At 43.8% G+C, this 24,395-nt stretch overlaps 3 protein-coding genes across 20 annotated transcripts in view; 2 read left to right on the top strand and 1 right to left on the bottom strand.

Annotated features, from left to right (window-relative positions):
- Window positions 1–389: 389 nt before the first annotated feature.
- On the top strand, window positions 390–7,687 carry LOC115549121 (protein FAM102B). Its single transcript, XM_030364135.1, has 11 exons — window positions 390–689; window positions 1,637–1,757; window positions 1,951–1,980; window positions 2,379–2,495; window positions 2,876–2,922; window positions 4,081–4,178; window positions 4,426–4,509; window positions 4,882–5,101; window positions 5,526–5,662; window positions 5,992–6,055; window positions 6,252–7,687. The coding sequence occupies exons 1-11, from the start codon at window positions 544–546 to the stop codon at window positions 6,292–6,294; spliced, it is 1,107 nt and encodes a 368-aa protein (XP_030219995.1). The 5' UTR covers window positions 390–543; the 3' UTR covers window positions 6,295–7,687.
- A 572-nt stretch (window positions 7,688–8,259) lies between these two features.
- prpf38b (pre-mRNA processing factor 38B) lies at window positions 8,260–12,170 on the top strand. 10 transcript variants are annotated; one of them, XM_030363896.1, is made up of 7 exons: window positions 8,260–8,681; window positions 9,041–9,109; window positions 9,306–9,457; window positions 9,597–9,657; window positions 10,202–10,219; window positions 10,764–10,978; window positions 11,105–12,170. In XM_030363896.1, the coding sequence occupies exons 1-7, from the start codon at window positions 8,478–8,480 to the stop codon at window positions 11,793–11,795; spliced, it is 1,410 nt and encodes a 469-aa protein (XP_030219756.1). In that variant the 5' UTR covers window positions 8,260–8,477; the 3' UTR covers window positions 11,796–12,170. The 10 variants fall into 10 exon arrangements, with proteins under 10 accessions (XP_030219756.1, XP_030219757.1, XP_030219758.1 ...); XM_030363898.1 differs by having other exon boundaries at window positions 8,342–8,681; window positions 9,041–9,120; XM_030363900.1 differs by having other exon boundaries at window positions 8,483–8,681; window positions 9,597–9,671; window positions 10,202–10,260.
- A 55-nt stretch (window positions 12,171–12,225) lies between these two features.
- The window catches only part of LOC115548942 (uncharacterized), a 28,181-nt gene continuing 16,011 nt past the window's right edge, over window positions 12,226–24,395 (bottom strand). For 4 of the 9 annotated variants that reach the window (XM_030363887.1, XM_030363890.1, XM_030363888.1 and 1 more), the window contains 23 exons: window positions 24,058–24,318; window positions 23,669–23,929; window positions 23,280–23,540; window positions 22,891–23,151; window positions 22,502–22,762; window positions 22,113–22,373; window positions 21,723–21,983; window positions 21,334–21,594; window positions 20,945–21,205; window positions 20,556–20,816; window positions 20,167–20,427; window positions 19,778–20,038; window positions 19,389–19,649; window positions 19,000–19,260; window positions 18,611–18,871; window positions 18,159–18,422; window positions 17,277–17,546; window positions 16,877–17,137; window positions 16,115–16,378; window positions 15,444–15,734; window positions 14,818–15,054; window positions 14,385–14,432; window positions 12,226–13,235 (listed from right to left, as the gene is read on the bottom strand). In XM_030363887.1, coding sequence (XP_030219747.1) covers window positions 12,976–13,235; window positions 14,385–14,432; window positions 14,818–15,054; window positions 15,444–15,734; window positions 16,115–16,378; window positions 16,877–17,137; window positions 17,277–17,546; window positions 18,159–18,422; window positions 18,611–18,871; window positions 19,000–19,260; window positions 19,389–19,649; window positions 19,778–20,038; window positions 20,167–20,427; window positions 20,556–20,816; window positions 20,945–21,205; window positions 21,334–21,594; window positions 21,723–21,983; window positions 22,113–22,373; window positions 22,502–22,762; window positions 22,891–23,151; window positions 23,280–23,540; window positions 23,669–23,929; window positions 24,058–24,318 — 5,810 coding nt within the window. In that variant the 3' untranslated portion in view covers window positions 12,226–12,975. The remainder of the gene's footprint in view (window positions 13,236–14,384; window positions 14,433–14,817; window positions 15,055–15,443; window positions 15,735–16,114; window positions 16,379–16,876; window positions 17,138–17,276; window positions 17,547–18,158; window positions 18,423–18,610; window positions 18,872–18,999; window positions 19,261–19,388; window positions 19,650–19,777; window positions 20,039–20,166; window positions 20,428–20,555; window positions 20,817–20,944; window positions 21,206–21,333; window positions 21,595–21,722; window positions 21,984–22,112; window positions 22,374–22,501; window positions 22,763–22,890; window positions 23,152–23,279; window positions 23,541–23,668; window positions 23,930–24,057; window positions 24,319–24,395) is intronic. The other 5 variants (XM_030363889.1, XM_030363893.1, XM_030363894.1 and 2 more) reach the window with 5 other exon arrangements.

The raw sequence follows: 24,395 nt of genomic DNA, 5'->3' as shown, positions 1-24,395 counted from the left end.
TTTGCAGATGTGATCTAGTAATATGTTACAATTTATCACATTAAATGAAGGTCTCGAGTCGTTAGGCGTGCCTGATTATTTAAAGTAATCCTACAACAATTTTTATTATGATGGAATATAATGTATATACATATATATCTCTCGCATCAGATTATATAACATATCACATTTTTGTACATTTGTTCCTGTATTATAGGCCTATATAATGTGTTTAATATATAACAATGATGAACACTGGTGAAATCCATGGACCAATTAAAGAAATCCCAACGATGCTAAGGTTTTTTTTGTTGTCAACACTGAACACGAAACCGTCTAGTTCAAACTTCCAATCACATGAAGACTTCTCAGAACGTCACATATTTCCTTCGGCCATCGTGTGGGTGTTGCTCATTTTGAATGGAGGGTGCGTGCGAGTTGCGTGGTTACGTGCCTTGAGAGCCAAGAGCTGCTCGGAGTCACAGAGCTGTCGTGAGCGACAGTAAACTGTACAGCTGTCCGCGGTGAACGTGTCGCTCGTCTTTCCCTTGGAGCTGATCGATTATGTCGTTTATTCTGATGAAGAAAAAGAAGTTCAAATTCAAAGTCGTGTTTGAGCTAGACGATCTCTCCTCAGTTCCCTTCGTGAACGGAGTTTTATTCTGTAAAGTTAGGCTGATAGATGGTGGCTTTTCAGCGGAGTCCTCTCGGTAAGACGCTATTTATAGTCACTAGTTGGCTTCACCGCTTGCTGTTCAAAAACAACGTAATGCAATAAGTGAAAGTGTTTCTGTGTCAGTTTTATTTTTGGTTTTATCTAAGAGTCTGAGCGATTTAAATCGGAATATCCTACATTCTCAGGAGAAGGCCTATTTGTTATTTTGTCGCTATGTTGACTGTATGTTATGGATCTACTTTAGAGTCGTTTAACCAATAAGAAACATTGTAGGTCTAATCATCTTTGCCATGCTCATGGGCAAGGATATAAGTTATTATTGAAAACAAAAACAAAATGTTTGCATTGAAGAGTTCTCAAAATTAATGATCAATGATCAATCAATCAATGTGTGATGAAGGAAAGAAAGACACTGGTCTTTGTTTCCATCGTTGACCTCATCATGGGTTAAGCACATTGATCCCATCACAAAACATTGATTCCACCTCATGTAAATGTTCCTCCCTTAAAGCATGAACGCCTAGAAATGTTAGAAACCCTCCTGTTGATCAGAACAAAAATTCTATTCAACACAACGGCTTCTTTAATCAGTCTGTTTCTACATTATTTAAAACAAATAGCCCTACCCCTTTAGCACATCTTAGAGGCATAGTGTTAGTCACTCTGGAAAAATAGGCACACAGCTGAAACACATGCCAAACACTAACTTTTGTCCCTCACACGACTTTGCTATGGCAATCGCCTGGATTTCCAACTCTCTAAACATTATTTTCTGGTCCCTAATCTTGCTCAAACACAAACCGCTTTCCATTCTTGTACCGTACATTTTTGAATTGAATCCAAGTTAAATATGTGAAATGGGCTCAGATTCATAATATTGCATAGGCAGAGCTGTATCTACAGTGAATAACTAAAGACGTTGTGTTAACTCTTCCACGGTCCAAGTTAATCTTTCATATGTTTTATTATTTTTGCTCCCAGGGAGCTGGTCCAGGCTAACTGTGTGTACTGGAAGAAGAAGTTATCATTTGTGTGCAAGATGAGTGCCAACGCTGGGACAGGTGTACTAGATCCATGTGTGTGTCGAGTGTCTGTGCGCAAGGTAATCATCGATTATATATATCATAGAAAAACTATAATTGCTGGGGAATCATTTTATGGCACAAAGTGCATAAATGTGTGGGTTGTAAGAATAAATAGACCTTCATTACATTTAAACGGTGACATTTGAAGTCAACTGACTCACAGACAGAGAAAGGGGACTCCACTCACATGTTTTCTTGTTCTTATTTTAGGAAATGAAGGGAGGGAAGACTTTCGTAAAGGTAATGTTACAATCTTAAGCATTTCAAAATCATTCTTCAAATAAAAACTATCGGCAAATAGATAAGCTGGTATTCATATCACAAAAACACACCATGATAACAACATGATTTGAATCATAAAACCACGATACACTGTGGGCAAGGGTGGTTGAAGGTCTCCTTAGTTAGGTGCGGTAAGCCAGCCAGATTTTTTTTTTAATGTTTTTTTTTTACAGTTCCTCTTTCCGGTGTTGGTCACCTATTGCTTTTAATGATAACTTTCACAATGTTGAATAATAACAAACCTGAAAAATACCCTGCCATTCATAATGCTTTAATAAATCGGTCTGACATGAAGCTTCCACCTAACATGTTAGGGTTTTATTAATGGGTCCCCGTCTCTTGTGAACCCTTTACAGCTGGGCTTTGCCGACTTGAACCTATCCGAGTTTGCTGGATCGGGCAGCACCACACGGCGCTCTCTACTGGAGGGCTACGACACCAAGAACACCCGACAGGACAACTCCATTCTCAAGGTGCGCACATGTGAACCTCCACCCAGAATCTACTGGGAATTGCTAGGAGGGAAGGTATGACTTGTAATGACCTGATCCGGTACAAGGCATTCAGTTGCTTCCTCCCTCAACTAAACCACAGTTACCCGTCTCTTGATGTCAGGAAAAATGCGAAGTCAGCATTACAAGTAAACATATAATTGCAAATGAAGGGAGCTTAGACAACCGTGATGTAATCCTCATGGCAATGTTCTGGCATGTCTCTGTCTGTCATGCCTACGGCCCTGAAATGTCATTGAGAATATGCGGAACAATGTCTCAAAAAACCTATTCTCAGATATCTTACCCTTGTAAGTGTTACTTCAAAGTAAAGCTGCTGAATCAGTCACCTTTTGTTACAGGTTGTTATCACCACACAACTAATGTCGGGAGACCCATGCTTTAAAACGTAAGAACACTTTGGATTTATTACAATTTTTAATGTTCAGCATCTAGTATGAATATATACAGTGTTACTGCTGTGCTGTAACACTGTCTGTTTGTCTGTTTGTCTGTCTGTCTGTCTGTCTATACATGTGGAAATCTGGTTTAAATTTTTATACCAAAATAAAATTGAGATTATGGTTTTTGAGGTGTGCTGTAGTGTTTGAGGAAGTGCTGTAGAGGAATTCACTCTCCACAACCTGAATATAGTGACTGAGTACAGGAAGCTGCATCTTCACATCCTGTGTAATATATAATCTGAAGCACACCTAAGTGCTGATAGGACTTGGTATTACTTGTGTTACTTTGCATAGGTATGGCCTTGATTTGCTCATTGGTAATCAAGGCAAGCATGAACGGTAGACTGCCCATATTATATGATAAGATAAGATGAATGTGGAAGACGTACGCAATAGCAGGCTGTTCCCCGTAGTTATGGGGTGATTAGTCACCAACGGCATTGCAGCACGGTGTGGCTAGAGCTTAGTGTGTCAACCATTCCCTCTTCCCTCTTCCCCTGACACAGTATTTACCCTCAACCCATTCATGACCGACTCCTTGAGCTCATAACACACTCGGTTGTCTGGGTGATGGTTAATGTGTAAACTATTAAAGGAGAAGCACTATTCTTTCCGATTATTGCTTTGCTCATATTGCGTGGAGGCTCGACAGGAGAGTAAAGAGGAAAGGCTCTGGCTGGCTCATGCCATTCCTCCTTTGTTGTATGAATGTCTGTTGAAGTATTTTCCAACCCTCCCTTTAATTCTTCGTCAGACATTCTCACTGGTCTAAACATGGAATTTATCCTTTTTTTTTTTTAATGGTCAGCTGAGCCCTTTAAGACATTCCTCAATTTAGTTATTTAGGAATGTCCCCTCTTGTCCTTGTAGATAAAACCGATCCTAGATTGCCAAATTACGCACGGTCGGTTTAAGCCCCTAGCAATTTGGCTGCTACTCTGCTCAAAGATTTACAAAAAAGTCTTTGCATGTATTTTGGTCACTGTGTGTGTGTAAGAGTCCTCTCAATAATTAGTAAGATAATGAATGGTGTGTCTTCCCCTGCCTGACCAAACCTTCTCCCCTAAATAAGTCCACACCCCTCCCATGTGTTTTCCCCCCAGGCCTGCATCTACTGCCACGGTCCTAGGTTTCCCACACACTGAGTGCCTGGAGGAAGCCCGAAAGGGAGGGGACGTTCACTTGCCTCAGCATATGAGTGGTGCGTACAAGTCGTGATTCACAAACCTGTTCTGCTAGTGCTGAAAATCATGTGTCACGGCCACAAAAACCACAAGCAATAATAGAAGGACAAGAAAACATGAATAATTTGTCCTGAAGATTGACAGTTACTTATACTGTGTCATTGTTTTTCCGGATATCAAAAGGAGCAAATCTGGGTATGTCATTGAATATTCTTTAAAATAAGTGTTGTATAGAATGAATATGATCTGTTTCGTCCACTTTAGAAAGCACTTCAGTCCCAGATGAACTCGTGCGCCTCACTCACTCCAGGAATTCCAGCTATACTAGCCAGCATTCAAAGATCTCAGGTACACACACACACACACACACACACACACACACACACACACACACACACACACACACACACACACACACACACACACACACAGACACTGTGTGTGTGCGTGTGTGTGTCTCTCTCTCTCTCTAGAACTTTCTCTTTCTAAAATAACCTCGCTCCCTTTCCTCTCGCTCTCTCACGCCATCCCACTCACACGCATGCAGTCTCTCAGCCAGACACACACATGGCCTCACAACTCCTGTTACTCACAATACACACCTCTCAGATCCCAGATGACGTGTCTCAAAATAACCACAGCTTCCGCACAATGTACCCAAAAGAAACCTACCGTACCTTTCTCTCACTCCCCCCCCCCCCCCCCCACCCCCACCCCCAGGGTACAGCACCAACCACTCGCGCTCCTCCAGCCCAACAGAGCTGGGACACCGCCGCAACCCGTCTGGGGAGTCCGCCTCCACGGGCATCGGCAGTATCATGGAGTCCGGCGAGCAGCCGGGGACGGAGCGGGCCGACAGGGACAGCAGGTCCTCTCCCTCCACCCCGCTCAGCCCCGGCCGTGCTGCCGAGAAACCCTCCACCCCGGCCAGGCCGCCGAGGTAACGCAGTCTCATCTGCCTCACACGCAGCAGGTGCCCTCACTCACAAAGACACACACACAGGAGTATAATGTAAAGACATGGTTTTTTTTTTAGAGGAATAATATCGTTTCTGTATAGATGTACACGGACCAATTATAGATTTACTTGGTGACAGTGATTCATGAGATTGCGGAGATGATACGAATTTTATTGCCTCATCACTTGCCTTCAAAGTACATGCTCTTATCGAACCCCTGCTTAGAAAGCGATGTATTGAACCCTCTCCCTTTTTATTATAGATAAAACCGCACCAAATCGGTCCGAGGTTCATCACATTATGCAAGCTTGTTTCCACTATTGTATTTCACATGACGCATCTACGCCCAGGCTTCAGCATGACTTTCCCTCCCCCTCCCCCTCCCCCCACCCACCCACCCACCAGGCACCCCTTCAAACAGAACTCGATGGAGAACCAGCTGAAGAGAGTGGATGCCACCCGGGTGGACGCCGATGACATCATCGAGAAGATCCTCCAGAGCCAGGACTTCAGTCAGGGCTTCCTGGACTCCAGCGCAGAGGGTACATGAATATCTGATCTCTTGCACTACTGGGTGTGGCAGTCGGTCACATGCTACATTCTGAAATCACACCGAGGGGACACTGTGCTTGTGCTTGTGATGGAAGAGATATCAGTGCTTTTGATTGAAGCACATACATTAGGGAGTAGAGTTACAACAACATATGCATAATAAGACCATGCACTACACTGGTGGTGTTACTTAATAGTGCATTGTAGTTTGACAGTGATATTTGTTTCCTTATGTGGATTAGAATTTTATATTGTTATTAATGTCAAATTGTCTCTTTCTCTCTTTGTGTTTGTGTTGTGTGTGTTTGTGTTGCTACAGAGGAGGGGCTCAGGTTGTTTGTGGGTCCTGGGGGCAGCACAGCTTTGGGAAGCCAACACACACGGTATGTGTTATATGATGTAACATACTCCTCCATAACGATAATACAAGTTCAATCTATCTATGATTTTATAGTATTACAAATGTCATGCATGTACGGGAAAGAAAACAAGTAGAGCAGACATTAATGCCATATGAATTCTGCATTTGCTCCTGTAATAATCTGTCTGTTTATACGTCACGCTGTGGTTCTCTTTCAGGGCGGGAGCTGGGGCTTTCGAGCAGGTGGTGATCAAGCGCTAGACTCTGTGCATGTGTTTGTCAGACAAGGGGCTTAGCTGCAGATGCTCAAGATGGACTTAGCCAACTTTAGATCCAACTCTAGCCTGACTTCAGAGTAAAAAAAACAACAACTTTCATCAGGATCTGGACATGAGGAGCTCACTCGTGTTCATGAAGTGAAAACATGTCCGGGAGCCTGCGCAAACTGAGATTAAATGTTTTTTTGTTATTGCACTTTTTAACTACTGTCTATCCCTGTGCGGAAGAAAACAGTGACTAATATGATCAAGCTATACAGGGTTTGAAGACTATTTTGTAAATAGTTTGTTACTGTTAGAAAGCACAAAGACATGGGGTATATGTACTGTTGGGTACTATTTGATATGGTAAATGGTTTTGCTATACAAGAAACTTTGTTTCTTCATTTACTGTTTGTAACTGACATGGGGTTGAAAAGTTGCTGGTTTCATTTTTCATAAGAACCTTATACTGACAAAGATGTTAAAAGTTCCTCAACGTTGGTGAACATGCGCCTACGTTGATATTGGTCTCTTGTCTGACCAAGACAGAGGAAGTAGAACCGAGATTTAGCAAGCGTGTAAGTACTTCCTTAAGCAAAGCGGTGGAGAATCGTCATTGAGTGCTCTCACTGCATAGTCTACTTGTTCACTAAATAAAATGCTTATTTGCAGTATCTCTTGAGAGGTGAGGACCCATTGAAGGGAAGGCTGGCCTTCCTACTGTGGCATTCAAGCCTCCATCTTTTCAGCTAGAATGGTTAGAGTATCCATTGTGCATGTTTAGCTGTCAGTTTAAATATTTTACCTCTTCTCCAAAATTCTGAAATTATAGCTAATTTATACAAAAATCATATGAGTAAGGATAGCCATTAAAAAGAATTATGACTACCCAATTTCAGAAAGAGACTTGCATATATTTATGCAATTAATTTGTCCTGTGTAAGAATCGAACAAAGAACATGCTCTACTTTTGCCTTGCCACAATAACAGGCAAGATGTGTTTGGTCATTATCCACGGATGGCAGCGCCGTCCACAATTTGGTGGACAAATCCACTTCTGTTCTAAATATTCTAATGGTATCAAACGCACACTTTGTCTTTTTTCCAGTGCAGGAATGTACTCAGGTCAGTGTATAACGGTCCCTACCACTTTCTGAAAATAATTGTATGCTATGTTTACCTTGTATTTCAGTATAATCCATAGGATGTTAGTATTGGCCCTTAAATTCTATTTTTTAAATGACTTATTTATTTTCAAGGTAGTGGTTCTGGTACTCTTTTTTTTTTCTTTTTTTTTTGTCTAAAATGCATTTGAATTTTATTGATATATTATTGATGTTAATCTCAGTTGGCAAAGAATGAAAATCCAGGTAATAAAAATGCTTTTTATATGTCGTCTTTGTTGTTTATTTGCTTGTGACCTACAAGTTTAATTAAGAATAATAAAACAGCATTTCTCTCGTACTAAAAAACTATTTTTTTACACTACTTTTGTGATACATGAGTAAAAGCTTTATAGGCCTAAATACAACAAAAATGTTACATAGGTCAACTGGTGGTGTTCAAAAATGAGCCTTCCATCCTACATTAACCTAAGTATGTAAAGTACTTTAAAAAGATGCAATGCAGGAATCCAAGCGTGGTATAGTTTATAGATATAATTTAAAAGTGATAGCTTATACTGAATTCAGTCAGACTACGTGAAAGGGATCATTTCCAGGTTGTACAAGTTAGTAAAATAGTTGACATACTACACTACTAAGTGTTAGATGAATTAAGAAAGAGTTTAATATACAATTTGTTTTTTACTTCAGAAACCCTTGGAGAATTAGGCCTACCGACCCCATTTACAATATCTGATATATTTTAATTGTTTTATATTTTATTTAAAAATAACGGCGGTAAACTTGTCTAAATCCGTTCAGTGGGCGGGGTCACGTTTTGTGTCGTACTGAGGTGACGCACACGTTACGTTCAGCAACAGACCACTGCAGCACTCTGGTCGACCCGCCGCTCTCATTGCAGCACTAATCGCCGCGCCGTTCCCGCCGTTATTTATCAAAAATACTTTTTTCAATCCATTTCTGGTGATCATTTAAGATCAAATATCGGAGATAGTTTTGATGGGATTGTAATCGGAAACCAACGCGGCGGGTAAAGACAGCGGCGTGGGATTCAGCCATCATGGCTAACGTCGGGAATCAGCAGCAGGCCATTAACAAGACTGCGCCTGGGAAACATGGGAACGTATTGCCCCTATGGGGTAACGAAAAGACCATGAACCTCAACCCCATGATTCTAACTAATGTTCTGTCTTCGCCGTATTTCAAAGTTCAACTGTATGAACTTAAAACCTACCATGAAGTCGTTGACGAAATCTACTTTAAGGTACTGAAACCCCACTGCTAATGCTAACATGCTAATCTCGCAGCTAATGCTAGACAAATGCTAGCTCAATACGATGTAAACTACTAACGTTATTGCACTTCATTGTATCGATTTGAGTTGCTAACAGCCGTATGTCTTTCGTCCTTGTTACATTGATAGTAAATCCTTACAATTTGCACTTTGTAATTATAACCTTGATTTAAAGCCAATTGTTTGATCGTACTACCGTACCTACTGTAACAAACGGCGAATTGTGTAATCGTTTGTTTGGATCAGCCGATGTTTACAATATCGGCCAAACCATGAACTAGCCTTACTTTATGACCATTACTGATTTGCTCAATATTGACCCTCTACAGGTGAATCACGTCGAACCATGGGAAAAAGGAAGCAGGAAGACCGCGGGTCAAACTGGAATGTGCGGAGGGGTAAGTGAGAAGTACGTGGTTTTTAACTTACCAACTTGAGTGCCTTTTCGTTACTGAATGGCGTGTCACCATATATTGCATTGGCAGGCAACTGTTTCTTGTGTTATGTGCGGAGTAGAGACTATAAGGTTGATTTTCAGTAGTGTGGTTTCTCTTAACATGTGAAGTAGCTAACAATTGCATATTTCCCTTTCAGGTGCGTGGAGTAGGAACCGGTGGTATTGTGTCCACAGCGTTCTGTCTGCTGTACAAATTATTTACGCTCAAAATGACTCGCAAACAGGTGATGGGTCTGATAACTCACACAGACTCTCCCTACATCAGAGCACTTGGATTCATGTACATACGGTATGATTGCCTCTTCATAAATGCTTTTCTCAAATTATTAAAAAATAGCAGCCGGAAACACCACTATATTTCTATATTGAGTATATATTGTTGTACCTATGGCATCCTCATTAAAAAAATATGTTTTTTCGATTAACAGATACACTCAACCGCCTCCCGACCTGGTGGACTGGTATGATGGCTTCCTGGATGATGAGGAGGTATGTCCCCACGGGTAATGATTTAATGTTTCTATCTCTTAGCAGTTAGATCTTTCTCTTCATGAATGACACGACATTGGCACGGCAGATGTTTAAAACCCTGTTCTTTCCTTGTTGTGATGCTCATAGCTGACTCTCACCTTTGTCTTCATTTGGCTAAATTCTCCTCCAGTCTGTAAAGTTGCATAGCTAAATTTGATCATTGCTGTACTGCTGGTTTAATGGGGGTGAGTATGAATGAAACAGAGAACATCTTGTAGTCCAATGTGATCTGAAGGCATGTCCTCTCTTTTTGATGGCGTGTTATTAGGACTTGTTGCACATTTGAAAACCAAAAAAATAGGATAAATGCAGATGGATGCATATCTTTTCAGCGCATTCAGTTTATTCTAACAATTCACTTTTGATATTTACGCTTATTTCAAATCCTAATTTGACTAATGGGCTGTGCAACCAGGCCTATTATGGTGTACCAATGAAATATACATAAACTGCTCAAATGACATCCTACCAAATCGGTTAATTCCCCTGTTCTTTTCTTTAGATGCCCATTGCGCAGCAGGTGAATTGGATAATGTTTCTCAGCACTGTTGGTTTGCGTGTGTGAGTGCAAAGCGGCTGTTCTCTACCATATGAAGTTGATTTCAGTTCGACTGTTGTGCACCGGCGTACATACTCCAGTCTGTATTGACACTGTGGGCAGGATCAGTGGTAAACAACATGAGAAAGCAGATGCTGGATGATGGTGTCGCATGTGTCCATTTTAGAGATGAATTGGGAAAAAGGCCTGACATTCAACGACTCATTTTTAGGTTGAATACTTTTGCCAACTTAATTATTGTTAATCCAATCTTTGGGAGAATGCCACTCAGTTACGTTTAAAGGATATTTAGGGGACATTCCTTCTTCTCCAATTCAAATCAGACACATTTGACTGATATTTGAGAGATTAAGCTAGATGAACAGAGGTGAAGTTTCAGTATTTGGTCATCACAAAAATATCTTCCAACTAAAGCAAGCCACCATGACATCAAACAGATATGTTCCACCGTGGCTTACATGTGCACTGACTGCATTCTGCATGGCTCTGCCCCCTCTCCGTCCAGGAGCTCGACGTCAAGGCCGGGGGAGGCTGCATGATGTCGGTGGGAGAGATGCTGCGCTCCTTCCTCACCAAGCTGGAGTGGTTCTCCACCCTCTTCCCCCGCATCCCGGTGCCTGTGCAGAAGATGATTGACCAGCAAATGAAGGCTCGGCCGCGGAAGATCGTGGCGAAGGAGCCCGAGGCGGAGGCGGAGGCGACGCCCGTCGAACCAGCCAGGCCAGTGGAGCGCCGCCGCTCGAGGGGATGCAGCCGGGCTTTCCCGGCTGTAGAGCTTCAATGAGCCTTTCCCTTTGATCGCTCTGAACGCCTTGTCCTAACCTGCGTCTTAACGTGTCTCCACAGGAGCCCCCGGAGGACCCCCACCCCACGGCGGTCCCCAAAGCCGTCTCGGTCGCCCAGCCGCCACGGCGAACGGGAGCGTCACGGACCCAGCTTCGACCGCGAGCTCGAGAGGGAACGAGACCGCCAGAGGAAAGAGAAGGAGGGCAGGGGAGATAGAGACAGGGAACGAGGAGGAGGAGGGGTTGGCAGTGGCGGGGAGCGACGCAGGTCCCGCAGTGACGACCGTAACCGCGAGCGGAGGAGGAGCCCCAGCGGTAGCCGGGAGAAGAGGGGCGAGCGGAGAGACAAGGAGAGGGACGGGGGTGCGGTGGAGAACGACAGGAGCAAGAGGAAGGACAGGGAGCACCACAAAGACCGGAGTGGAGACGGGGAGAGGTCGAGGGACAAGAAGAGCCGAGGCGAGCCAGATGATCGGCGGCACAAGGAGGAGAGGGACAGGCACCGGGAGGAAAGGAAGGCCAAGCGCGCCACCAGGAGCAGAAGCAGGGAGAAGCGGCACAAGAGCAGCCGGACGGAGGGCGGGGGGGAGGAGAAGAGCAGGAAGAGGGAGCACAGCCGGGAGAGGGAGCCGCGCTCCCACAAGCAGAGCGGCAGCAAGGAGAAGAGCCATCGTCACAAAGAGTCCAGCAACAACCACGGTAAACACGGGGACCGTAGAAGGAGCCACAGCAACGACAAGATGTCCTCTTAAAGCAATATCGCAATTCAAGTCCTTTTTTTTGTTCTTGATTGTTCTAGTCTTTAAACTCTGCCCCACAGAAGAATTGTTGGCAGAGAGAGACATGAAAGGGCCTCATTGGGTCTATCTGTTGTATTGGTTTATCTTAATTTTCTGCCTTTTTTTTCACTTTTAGAACACTGTTAGTCTGATATTTCAAAAGTAATTTTAATTTTCTATGAAGTTTCTCCTGACATTCTATGGCATTGTACATAATGGGTCTGAGAAAGTTTTGTCCCGTAGAGCCCCCCAAAGAAGGGGATTCGTACCACATGCTTACCCCTGATTTATGCTGTTGGGGTAATTGCTCAGTTGCATTTTGTTTTCTAATAAAATACTTTTACTGAATATGTCTGCTTTGCCTTTATAAAATGTACAATTGAATATAGAAACACACGCAGCGTTTTTGTTTTGCTTTTTTAATATACTTCTGAGAAAATGTCGATATCTTAAATATTGTTAAAAATGTGAAACACCGATACAATTCTATTACAAAATGTACATGGTTAACTTAGCAAAATAAAGTTAGAATATTTATTTTCCTCTTGCCCAAGAGTCCTTAATAGAAATGATTCAAAAACAATTACTGTGGCTGAGGAGCTCAGACCCCGTGGAGGAAAAGGTTCATCACTTCCTGTTGGCTACATTAGTGATTCTGTAGTAGGCCTATAAAATCATCGAGTACTGGATGGAGTAGTTTTGAGTGGATAATGCAGCATGTGAGACATCATTTAGGAATATGCCATGGTTATATATTGTTTAATTTCTGTGTAGACTATCCACACACATACCCATAAAAGGGGCCGGGTTTGTAGTGGTTAAAATGATAGACCCCAAGTCGAAAGGTTTGGGTTGAACCCAAATGTCTGCAGTCTACCTGTAGGCATCCTTGGCCAAGATGACTATCCGCTACTCGCTCCGTAGTCAATGTGCTTCTCTGGATAAAGTGTTTGTGAAATTATCTGATCGATTATATGGCAGGTTAAAAGTACACCTAGATTATATTCTCCTGACTGGGAATCACTGATTTATAAACTACAGCTATACAATCACAGTGATTACTGTTCTGCTATACATTTAGCAGCAAAGCCAACAACATCTTCAGTGAGAGGAATTTCTCCCACAACAGAGGCCCTCTGCCCAGCCGGTGGTTCTATGCTGTTTGAACACACTGGGGCTTCGAGTAAGACCCTACAGTGCTGGAGCTCTCTGCCCGCACTGACAGGCAGTAGGTGGAGTCGGGGCTGAGGTCAGTCAGCATGGTTTTCTCCCCATCCACACGCAGGGTCTGAGTGTTGTTCTGCTGGCTGATGACAAGGCTGTAGAAGTCCACTCCCCTGACTGGAGGCCATTTGACCACCAGGACCGTCGACCCTTCCACGATGACCGACACTATGGGGACGGAGAGGGCTGCTGTTGGGGACAAGGGCCAGATGTTTTAAAATGATTAGGATTGATTTATAGATATAGCTTAAAGCAATGTTTTAATAAACACCTTGAATGTTAAGATGAAGATATATTATTATTATAACTTTATTCAAGACACAGGAAGGTCCACAAAGACAGCACAGTACATAGATAAAAAATGTATAAATATATATGTATATATATACATAAATATACACATACACACATACATACATATAGATATACATACACATATATATACATATACATACATATACATACATATATATATAGATATATATATATCGATATAGATATTCACACATACATATATAAAACAATACAAAACATTTAAGAAGGATGCAAATGAGGCATAACCAATTATATTACACACATTTGAAACACATACAAGCTTCTGGTCCAATGTTTCCAGAAGCAAGTTGAGTGAGAGATATCAGTTAGAGACACAATAATCGATAGTCAATCTGCCAATGAATCTATGCATACAATTTCTCAGAACAGCATTAAAAGTGGGCACATTGTTTTATCACGAACACTTCACTGGCACTACCCCTCCTGGGAGTTTTAAGCAAAATTCTCAGAGCACCATTATATGTCACTTGAAGTTTTTTCATTTTCGCTTACACCACTGGTGGGCAGTATACAGTGTGCAATACGTATTGAAGAGCGATATTTTAACATCAGTAGTACACATGCAGAATTTGCGAGCCAGCATGTTTGCCTGCCCATACAATATACCACATTGACGCTGCACATCATCATCACAGAGTTCATCTCTTATCACATGTCCCAGATATTTAACCTTCTTTACAACCACTAGCGGTTCACCTGCGAGTGAGAAAGAAGGAAAAGCTTCCTATCCTCCTTGGTTCTAGAAATCAGCACCACACTTTTCGTTGAGTTAAATTTAATATCATACATTATGCCATATTGAGAGCATATTCTAAGAAGCTGCTGCAGAATTCCGCCCTGCCGCACTCCATTGGAGACATAAAAGGGTTTGGACATACTCATCCCTATGCCCATATAAATGGGCATTGCATGAAAGTCAAGATCTGTGGTATCTTCTTCAGTAGGCTAATAATACAGTAGGCTAATAAACACAAAAATGATCCCCAAAGAAAGAGAACTCACCCTTGTTGTTGTCCCTGAGGTCCCTCCTGCTACGTCCTCCTCCTATCACTGTAAAAGTTTAGCCGTTATGTTAGCATAATGTTGAGGTGTATAGCTGTACGCTCCCTGTATGTATACTTAAAAAGGAATTGTATGTGTCACCTGTCACCGAGGTGTTATGGCTAGATCAGCTTATCAAATTAGGGATTTAATTAGGCCCTTAGGCCTAATTAATGGCACATCCATTTATTGAATATACAATATCAGGATTATTACATTTTAGAAATAAAATAAAAGTGCAACAATGACAGATTGGTTCCCCTTCATTAACGATGAGGCAGTATCTATCATACATACATGAAACATAAACTTCACTCTTTTCATCAGCTACAGCTGCATGCAGGCTTGCATGTGTGCGTGTGTCTGTTCTAAAACACAACAAGGCAGCACCTACCTCTTTCGACAGGGGCCGAATCACTCTCGCCCGCTGCGTTGCTGGCAGTGATGAGAACGCTGCCATGAGGGACTTCAGTCAGGCTGCAGGTGAGCTCAGTGAGGTTGCACAATTGGCTCGGGGGCGCCGTCCGGTTGTCGTACACCGTGTAGTAGGTGGCGAACACAGAGTCGTACCATGAGAGGACGGCTGAGGCAGTACTGCCTCTGAAAGTCACGTTTGCAGGCGAACATGGAGCTGGGTGGAGGAAATATATAAAAGAGGGCGGGCAGGGAATTGTTGGTTTGTTAGTGGTTGGTGGCTTCAAGTGATTGCTATTTTGGATGGACGTTGAACATGCTTGAGTTATTATTCAGTTGTATCATATCTGATCCGGAAATATCCTATTCGTAAAATAGGTGTATTCTAGAACCAATTGAATACACAGCTTTAAACATTTCTGCAACAATCAAACCCAGCCATTTCATTTCATAAATGCATTCATACACTGACTAACCTGGAAAGGCTGTGATGGAGACGTTTAATACTATTTTATCTTGTACATTTGAATACATTCACACTCAAACTCTCTATCTATTTTGTTTAATCCTCTGAAGGCAAAGGCTTGGTTGGGGAAAGCCATGTACCTGTAGTTCCATTTAAAGCCTCAGATGGCGCACTGGTGCCAGCGGGTCCTCTGCCCTGCACCATAGCCAGGTAGGATGAGCCGCAGGGGAGGGGCATTTCAAAAAAGGTTGAGTTTGTCCAATATGAAGAGAGCTCAAACTGTGCTTGGCTGTCCCCTAATATGCTGCCAGTCAAGATCAGCTGGTACTGGACATCTGGACATGCAACCTGGGACCACTCAAAATGCAGTGTCTGGACTGCACTTTCCATGGGCAACAGCTGCACCTGAAGATCTTCTGGAGGACATGGGACTGGGCCAGACAGACAGCAAATCGACTTTGAACATATGTAAAAAAAAAAGGTAGTTATACAAGTAGCCTTCGATACATATATACGTATCTACAACTATTCAGATGCATGCACGGAGGCGGGGGTTAGGCCTCCGCCAGGACGCAAACAAGTAGACTGCAGACATCAGGGTTCTGACCCAGAACCTGTTGACTGAGAGTCAAACAGCCTTGACCTGCGACTATGCTGCCCCCTATACTACTCCAATACGCTCCAATCCCAAATAGTAATAAGAAGAGCCCAATTTAACTCAACCCAATCAATTTGGGTCAAAAAACGAATATAATAATGGTAATAATGGACATCGTATGATATGCTTTATGAATGAACATCTCTGTGGTACCTCCTCCGGCCAGCACTGGCTCACTGATGGAGCGGTTGCAAGTCCCGTCAGAGGCCTGGACGGAGAAGTTATACTGGGATCCACACTGGAGGCCGCCCATGGTGCAGGTGGGCTCTGAGCTGCTGTTACAGAACAGCATGTGGCCTGCCTCGTTCTCAGCAGAGGCTGAGTATCCCACCACATCACCAACGGGGGTCCAGGAGAGCACTGCCGACTGATTGACACAGTGGATGCTGACTGAGAGAACGTCTGGTTGGCATATCACTGCCGGAGGTGAGAAGAAGGGAGAGTAGAAGATATAAGGACTATATATAACAAAATATATATAGTTGGTTAGGGCGATAGTAGCTCAGGAGGTGGTGCGGGTTGACTGGTAACCGGAAGGTTGAGCAAGACGCCTAACCCTGACTGCTCCTGACAAGCTGACTTCGCCCAGCGTGGTTGACTCCGCCGACGGTGTGTGTGAGTGTGTGTGAATGAATGGTTGTCGCTTTGGATAAAAGCAAAAATCCCCTAAATGTAAATATAACATTATGATTCATAATGATATGCAGATTTTAAGAAAAACACATGTTCATATCATAGAAGAAGCATGGCTTTAGAATGGTTAAAGGTTTCAGTGATTCAGTTGTTTTCTTATCAGTACCTGCACAAAAGGAAAATACTATGATTCTTACAGTAAAGGTTCGTCTTCATTCGAGGTGATGAATAATACATATTTATCCAATGACATTTATTTGACACGATACGGGCAGAGCATACCTGTGTTAAAGGTGACATTTTGACTGGCCCTGCTTGAGCAGTTCTGATGGCTAGCAGTCACAGACAGCATATACTGCTGGCCACAGTGGAGGTCGGACAGGCTGCAGTTGCTAAAGCTGGTGTTGCACGTGGGCATGTGGCCATCGGAAGCCCTGGCAGTAACAAGGTAGTCCTCGGCCACTGGGGAGGGCCTCCAGGACACCAGTGCACCGCTGTCCCCGCAGGACGTGTTCACCACCAGCTCTCTTGGTGGGCAGGGCTCTTCGATGGGAAACAATGAAGACACACAACCGCAAACGTTAGCGTTGCAAAACGCCACACTGGTCTTTGCTGGAAGACTGTAAAACAGAAACACTCAAGGAAAAATGCATGCATTGGATCAACAGTAGCTGTGACGTACCCATGCTTATCCTGAAGGGCGGACTCCGAAGACCACTGCAATGGTCGGAGGATGCGGCCACTATGATGGTATAGCGTAGATCACAGCGCGCTCCCCACAGAGTGCAGTGAGTGTCGGTGGAGTTGCAGTACAAGTAGGTTCTGTCGCTTGCCTCTGCCGTGGCGTTGTACTGAGTGTTTCCCTCGCCTCCCGCCATGGTCTCCCAGACCACAAGGATGGAAGAATTATGGCACTGAACGAATGCGGTGATGGCCGAGAGGGAACAGGGGGCTGGGTTGGGGGTTTGGAGGTTTGGGGGGTTGATAATAGTGAGTTCATTGAGAGATTGGCAATGATATTGTGTAAATTACACAATGAATCTCAGATGCAGCAGTCCAACGATGTTTTAGCAGATTTTCTGGGGGCTGACAACAAAGAGCGTAGGCCGTGAAATCAAGACTGTAAGGGGCAGAACCATGCCTTGTTACCTGTCTCGCTATGTTTTGTTGGTTTTCATGTTTTTCTAAATGGTGTTGATTTGAAATCTTAACAGAAACAATTTTAGACTGCTGGCCAAGTTGTTGTCGCCAGTAACGCCCTTATTGGTGACACGCCTGCACGATGCACGCCTCCAGCAACATGATTGGTCAAAGCAATATGCAAAACAAAATCAAATGCCCTGTTCACTGAGATTTGAGCTGGTCTGCAATCAGATTTTATATATGAATCTAATGTCTGATTCGTTGGAAAAGGTGAGTCCCATTAATGACATTGTTTTCAAGGATCAGAAATACAAATATATCAGACAATGTCAATAATATCCAAAACAGAGTGGGATACAGGAAGTAATAGCAGCATTTTGTCATGATCTCAATCAAACATGAGCGTATCGTTTTGTCATACCTGTCTCCAGTTCGATGGGAGTGCTGGGCATACTGTCGCAAAAACTGTTTGAAGCGATGACACTGAAATTATACATGGCACCACACTCCAGGTCCTGCACCTCACAAGTGGAGTTAGTTGAGGTGGTACAGTTGAATCTGTGGTCCCCATCAACAAGGGACATCACTGTGTAGCTCGCTGCACCTTGGCTTGAGTTCCAGGATATCCAGGCTGAATTTGTAACACAATCCAGGGTGCCACTGATACTCTGTGGTGGGCATGGAGCTGGAGATTATAAAAGAGAAAAAATATTGTATTAAATTCAGAGTAAAGACCTAAACGGAGACTCCAGATGGTTGTTTTGTGTATATGAAGGATCAATTTCAACAAAAAGAGCAAAAAACATACGCTGCATGAATGACGAAACTTCGATAGTCGATGAAAGAATAAAGATTATTGGCAAAGACTTTTACCCATATGAATGACAGAACTGCTGCTTGGCAGACTAGTGCAGTTTCCATTCCTCGCCATCACTTGGACAGTGTACTCCTCACCACAGTGTAGGTTGTCCCAGGTGCAGGAGCTGGTATTTGTGACACACTCGTGGTTGTGGCCATCAAGTCCTGTTGCCACAGCAAGGTATGTCTGATTTATATTGCTGGCGGTCCAACTAACCAAACCAATACTGGAGTTACAATCCGAATTGGTCACCACTGACATGGGCATACAGGGACCTAGGGATTTGGAGAAGGATGTGAACAGGATTTTAACAATCTTATTATCATTGCTGGAAAACTTGCATGAAACTGAAAGACGGATTAATTGGTGGAATAAGGTAAAAATTGGTGGACAGTTCACATACCTGTATGAATGGGCGAGCCATTGCTTGGCAGACCGGTGCAGTTTCCATTCCTCGCCATCACATGGACAGTGTACTCCTCACCACAGTGTAGGTCGTCCCAGGTGCAGGAGCTGGTATTTGTGACACACTCGTGGTTGTGGCCATCAAGTCCTGTTGCCACAGCAATGTATGTCTGATTTAGATTGTTGGCAGTCCAACTAACTGATGCAATACTGGAGTTACATTCCGAATTGGTCACCACTGCCTGGGGCATACAGGGACCTATGGATTTGGAGAAGGATATGAACAGGATTTTAACAATCTTATTATAATTTCTGGAAAACATGCATGAAACTGAAAGATGGATTAATTGGTGGATTTAGGAAAAGGTTTGTGGACAGTTCACATACCTGTATGAATGGGCGAGCCGTTGCTTGGCAGACCGGTGAGGTTTCCATTCCTCGCCATCACATGGACAGTGTACTTCTCACCACAGTGTAGGTCGTCCCAGGTGCAGGAGCTGGTATTAGTGAAACACTCGTGTGTGTGGCCTTCAAGTCCTGTTGCCACAGCGATGTATGTCTCATTCATTCTGCTGGCAGTCCAACTAACTGAGCCAATACTGGAGTTACATTCCGAATTGGTCACCACTGCTAGGAGCATACAGGGACCTAGGGATTCGATAGTGGATGTGAACAGTAAATCACCAATTGTATTGAGATCTCTGGAAACCAAGTATAACTGTTAAAGACACTTGAAATGGTGGATCAAGTCCATCAACAGTGGAAAGGCCTCATACCCATATGAATGATAGGGCCATTGCTTGGCAGACTAGTGCAGTTTCCATTCCTCGCCATCACTTGGACAGTGTACTCCTCACCACAGTGTAGGTCGTCCCAGGTGCAGGAGCTGGTATTTGTGACACACTCGTGGTTGTGGCCATCAAGTCCTGTTGCCACAGCAAGGTATGTCTGATTTATATTGCTGGCGGTCCAACTAACCAAACCAATACTGGAGTTACAATCCGAATTGGTCACCACTGCCATGGGCATACAGGGACCTAGGGATTTGGAGAAGGATGTGAACAGGATTTTAACAATCTTATTATGATTTCTGGAAAACTTGCATGAAACTGAAATACGGATTAATTGGTGGATTAAGGTAGAAATTGGTGGACAGTTCACATACCTGTATGAATGGGCGAGCCATTGCTTGGCAGACCGGTGCAGTTTCCATTCCTCGCCATCACATGGACAGTGTACTTCTCACCACAGTGTAGGTCGTCCCAGGTACAGGAGCTGGTATTTGTGACACACTCGTGGTTGTGGCCATCAAGTGCTGTTGCCACAGCAATGTATGTCTGATTTAGATTGTTGGCAGTCCAACTAACTGAGGCAATACTAGAGTTACAAACCGAATTGGTCACCACTGCCTGGGGCATACAGGGACCTATGGATTTGGAGAAGGATATGAACAGGATTTTAACAATCTTATTATCATTTCTGGAAAACATGCATGAAACTGAAAGACGGATTGATTGGTGGATTTAGGAAAAGGTTTGTGGACAGTTCACATACCTGTATGAATGGGCGAGCCTTTGCTTGGCAGACCGGTGAGGTTTCCATTCCTCGCCATCACATGGACAGTGTACTTCTCACCACAGTGTAGGTCGTCCCAGGTGCAGGAGCTGGTATTTGTGAAACACTCGTGTGTGTGGCCATCAAGTCCTGTTGCCACAGCGATGTATGTCTCATTCATGCTGCTGGCAGTCCAACTAACTGAGCCAATACTGGAGTTACATTCCGAATTGGTCACCACTGCTTGGAGCATACAGGGACCTAGGGATTCGATGGTGGATGTAAACAGTAGATCACCAATTGTATTGAGATCTCTGGAAACCAAGTACAACTGTTGAAGACACTTGAAATGGTGGATCAAGTCCATCAACAGTGGAAAGGTCTCATACCCATATGAATGATAGGGCCATTGCTTGGCAGACTAGTGCAGTTTCCATTCCTCGCCATCACTTGGACAGTGTACTCCTCACCACAGTGTAGGTCGTCCCAGGTGCAGGAGCTGGTATTTGTGACACACTCGTGGTTGTGGCCATCAAGTCCTGTTGCCACAGCAAGGTATGTCTGATTTATATTGCTGGCGGTCCAACTAACCAAACCAATACTGGAGTTACAATCCGAATTGGTCACCACTGCCATGGGCATACAGGGACCTAGGGATTTGTAGAAGGATGTGAACAGGATTTTAATAATCTCATTATGATTTCTGGAAAACTTGCATGAAACTGAAAGACGGATTAATTGGTGGATTAAGGTAGAAATTGGTGGACAGTTCACATACCTGTATGAATGGGCGAGCCATTGCTTGGCAGACCGGTGCAGTTTCCATTCCTCGCCATCACATGGACAGTGTACTTCTCACCACAGTGTAGGTCGTCCCAGGTGCAGGAGCTGGTATTTGTGAAACACTCGTGTGTGTGGCCATCAAGTCCTGTTGCCACAGCGATGTATGTCTCATTCATGCTGCAGGCAGTCCAACTAACTGAGCCAATACTGGAGTTACATTCCGAATTGGTCACCACTGCTTGGAGCATACAGGGACCTAGGGATTCGATGGTGGATGTGAACAGTAAATCACCAATTGTATTGAGATCTCTGGAAACCAAGTATAACTGTTAAAGACACTTGAAATGGTGGATCAAGTCCATCAACAGTGGAAAGGTCTCATACCCATATGAATGATAGGGCCATTGCTTGGCAGACTAGTGCAGTTTCCATTTCTCGCCATCACTTGGACAGTGTACTCCTCACCACAGTGTAGGTCGTCCCAGGTGCAGGAGCTGGTATTTGTGACACACTCGTGGTTGTGGCCATCAAGTCCTGTTGCCACAGCAAGGTATGTCTGATTTATATTGCTGGCGGTCCAACTAACCAAACCAATACTGGAGTTACAATCCGAATTGGTCACCACTGCCATGGGCATACAGGGACCTAGGGATTTGGAGAAGGATGTGAACAGGATTTTAACAATCTTATTATGATTTCTGGAAAACTTGCATGAAACTGAAAAACGGATTAATTGGTGGATTAAGGAAAAAAATTGGTGGACAGTTCACATACCTGTATGAATGGGCGAGCCATTGCTTGGCAGACTGGTGCAGTTTCCATTCCTCGCCATCACATGGACAGTGTACTTCTCACCACAGTGTAGGTCGTCCCAGGTGCAGGAGCTGGTATTTGTGACACACTCGTGGTTGTGGCCATCAAGTCCTGTTGCCACAGCAATGTATGTCTGATTTAGATTGTTGGCAGTCCAACTAACTGAGGCAATACTGGAGTTACATTCTGAATTGGTCACCACTGCCTGGGGCATACAGGGACCTATGGATTTGGAGAAGGATATGAACAGGATTTTAACAATCTTATTATAATTTCAGGAAAACATGCATGAAACTGAAAGATGGATTAATTGGTGGATTTAGGAAAAGGTTTGTGGACAGTTCACATACCTGTATGAATAGGCGAGCCGTTGCTTGGCAGACCGGTGAGGTTTCCATTCCTCGCCATCACATGGACAGTGTACTTCTCACCACAGTGTAGGTCGTCCCAGGTGCAGGAGCTGGTATTTGTGAAACACTCGTGTGTGTGGCCATCAAGTCCTGTTGCCACAGCGATGTATGTCTCATTCATGCTGCTGGCAGTCCAACTAACTGAGCCAATACTGGAGTTACATTCCGAATTGGTCACCACTGCTTGGAGCATACAAGGACCTAGGGATTCGATGGTGGATGTGAACAGTAAATCACCATTTGTATTGAGATCTCTGGAAACCAAGTATAACTGTTAAAGACACTTGAAATGGTGGATCAAGTCCATCAACAGTGGAAAGGTCTCATACCCATATGAATGATAGGGCCATTGCTTGGCAGACTAGTGCAGTTTCCATTCCTCGCCATCACTTGGACAGTGTACTCCTCACCACAGTGTAGGTCGTCCCAGGTGCAGGAGCTGGTATTTGTGACACACTCGTGGTTGTGGCCATCAAGTCCTGTTGCCACAGCAAGGTATGTCTGATTTATATTGCTGGCGGTCCAACTAACCAAACCAATACTGGAGTTACATTCCGAATTGGTCACCACTGCCATGGGCATACAGGGACCTAGGGATTTGGAGAAGGATGTGAACAGGATTTTAACAATCTTATTATGATTTCTGGAAAACTTGCATGTAACTGAAAAACAGATTAATTGGTGGATTAAGGTAAAAATTGGTGGAGAGTTCACATACCTGTATGAATGGGCGAGCCATTGCTTGGCAGACCGGTGCAGTTTCCATTCCTCGCCATCACATGGACAGTGTACTTCTCACCACAGTGTAGGTCGTCCCAGGTGCAGGAGCTGGTATTTGTGAAACACTCGTGTGTGTGGCCATCAAGTCCTGTTGCCACAGCGATGTATGTCTCATTCATGCTGCTGGCAGTCCAACTAACTGAGCCAATACTGGAGTTACATTCCGAATTGGTCACCACTGCTTGGAGCATACAAGGACCTAGGGATTCGATGGTGGATGTGAACAGTAAATCACCATTTGTATTGAGATCTCTGGAAACCAAGTATAACTGTTAAAGACACTTGAAATGGTGGATCAAGTCCATCAACAGTGGAAAGGTCTCATACCCATATGAATGATAGGGCCATTGCTTGGCAGACTAGTGCAGTTTCCATTCCTCGCCATCACTTGGACAGTGTACTCCTCACCACAGTGTAGGTCGTCCCAGGTGCAGGAGCTGGTATTTGTGACACACTCGTGGTTGTGGCCATCAAGTCCTGTTGCCACAGCAAGGTATGTCTGATTTATATTGCTGGCGGTCCAACTAACCAAACCAATACTGGAGTTACATTCCGAATTGGTCACCACTGCCATGGGCATACAGGGACCTAGGGATTTGGAGAAGGATGTGAACAGGATTTTAACAATCTTATTATGATTTCTGGAAAACTTGCATGTAACTGAAAAACAGATTAATTGGTGGATTAAGGTAAAAATTGGTGGAGAGTTCACATACCTGTATGAATGGGCGAGCCATTGCTTGGCAGACCGGTGCAGTTTCCATTCCTCGCCATCACATGGACAGTGTACTTCTCACCACAGTGTAGGTCGTCCCAGGTGCAGGAGCTGGTATTTGTGAAACACTCGTGTGTGTGGCCATCAAGTCCTGTTGCCACAGCGATGTATGTCTCATTCATGCTGCTGGCAGTCCAACTAACTGAGCCAATACTGGAGTTACATTCCGAATTGGTCACCACTGCTTGGAGCATACAAGGACCTAGGGATTCGATGGTGGATGTGAACAGTAAATCACCATTTGTATTGAGATCTCTGGAAACCAAGTATAACTGTTAA

This window comes from Gadus morhua, chromosome 8 (genome assembly GCF_902167405.1).
Source record: "Gadus morhua chromosome 8, gadMor3.0, whole genome shotgun sequence".
NCBI classification, from domain to species: Eukaryota; Metazoa; Chordata; class Actinopteri; order Gadiformes; family Gadidae; genus Gadus; species Gadus morhua.
This window is presented reverse-complemented; position numbering and strand designations above follow the sequence as displayed.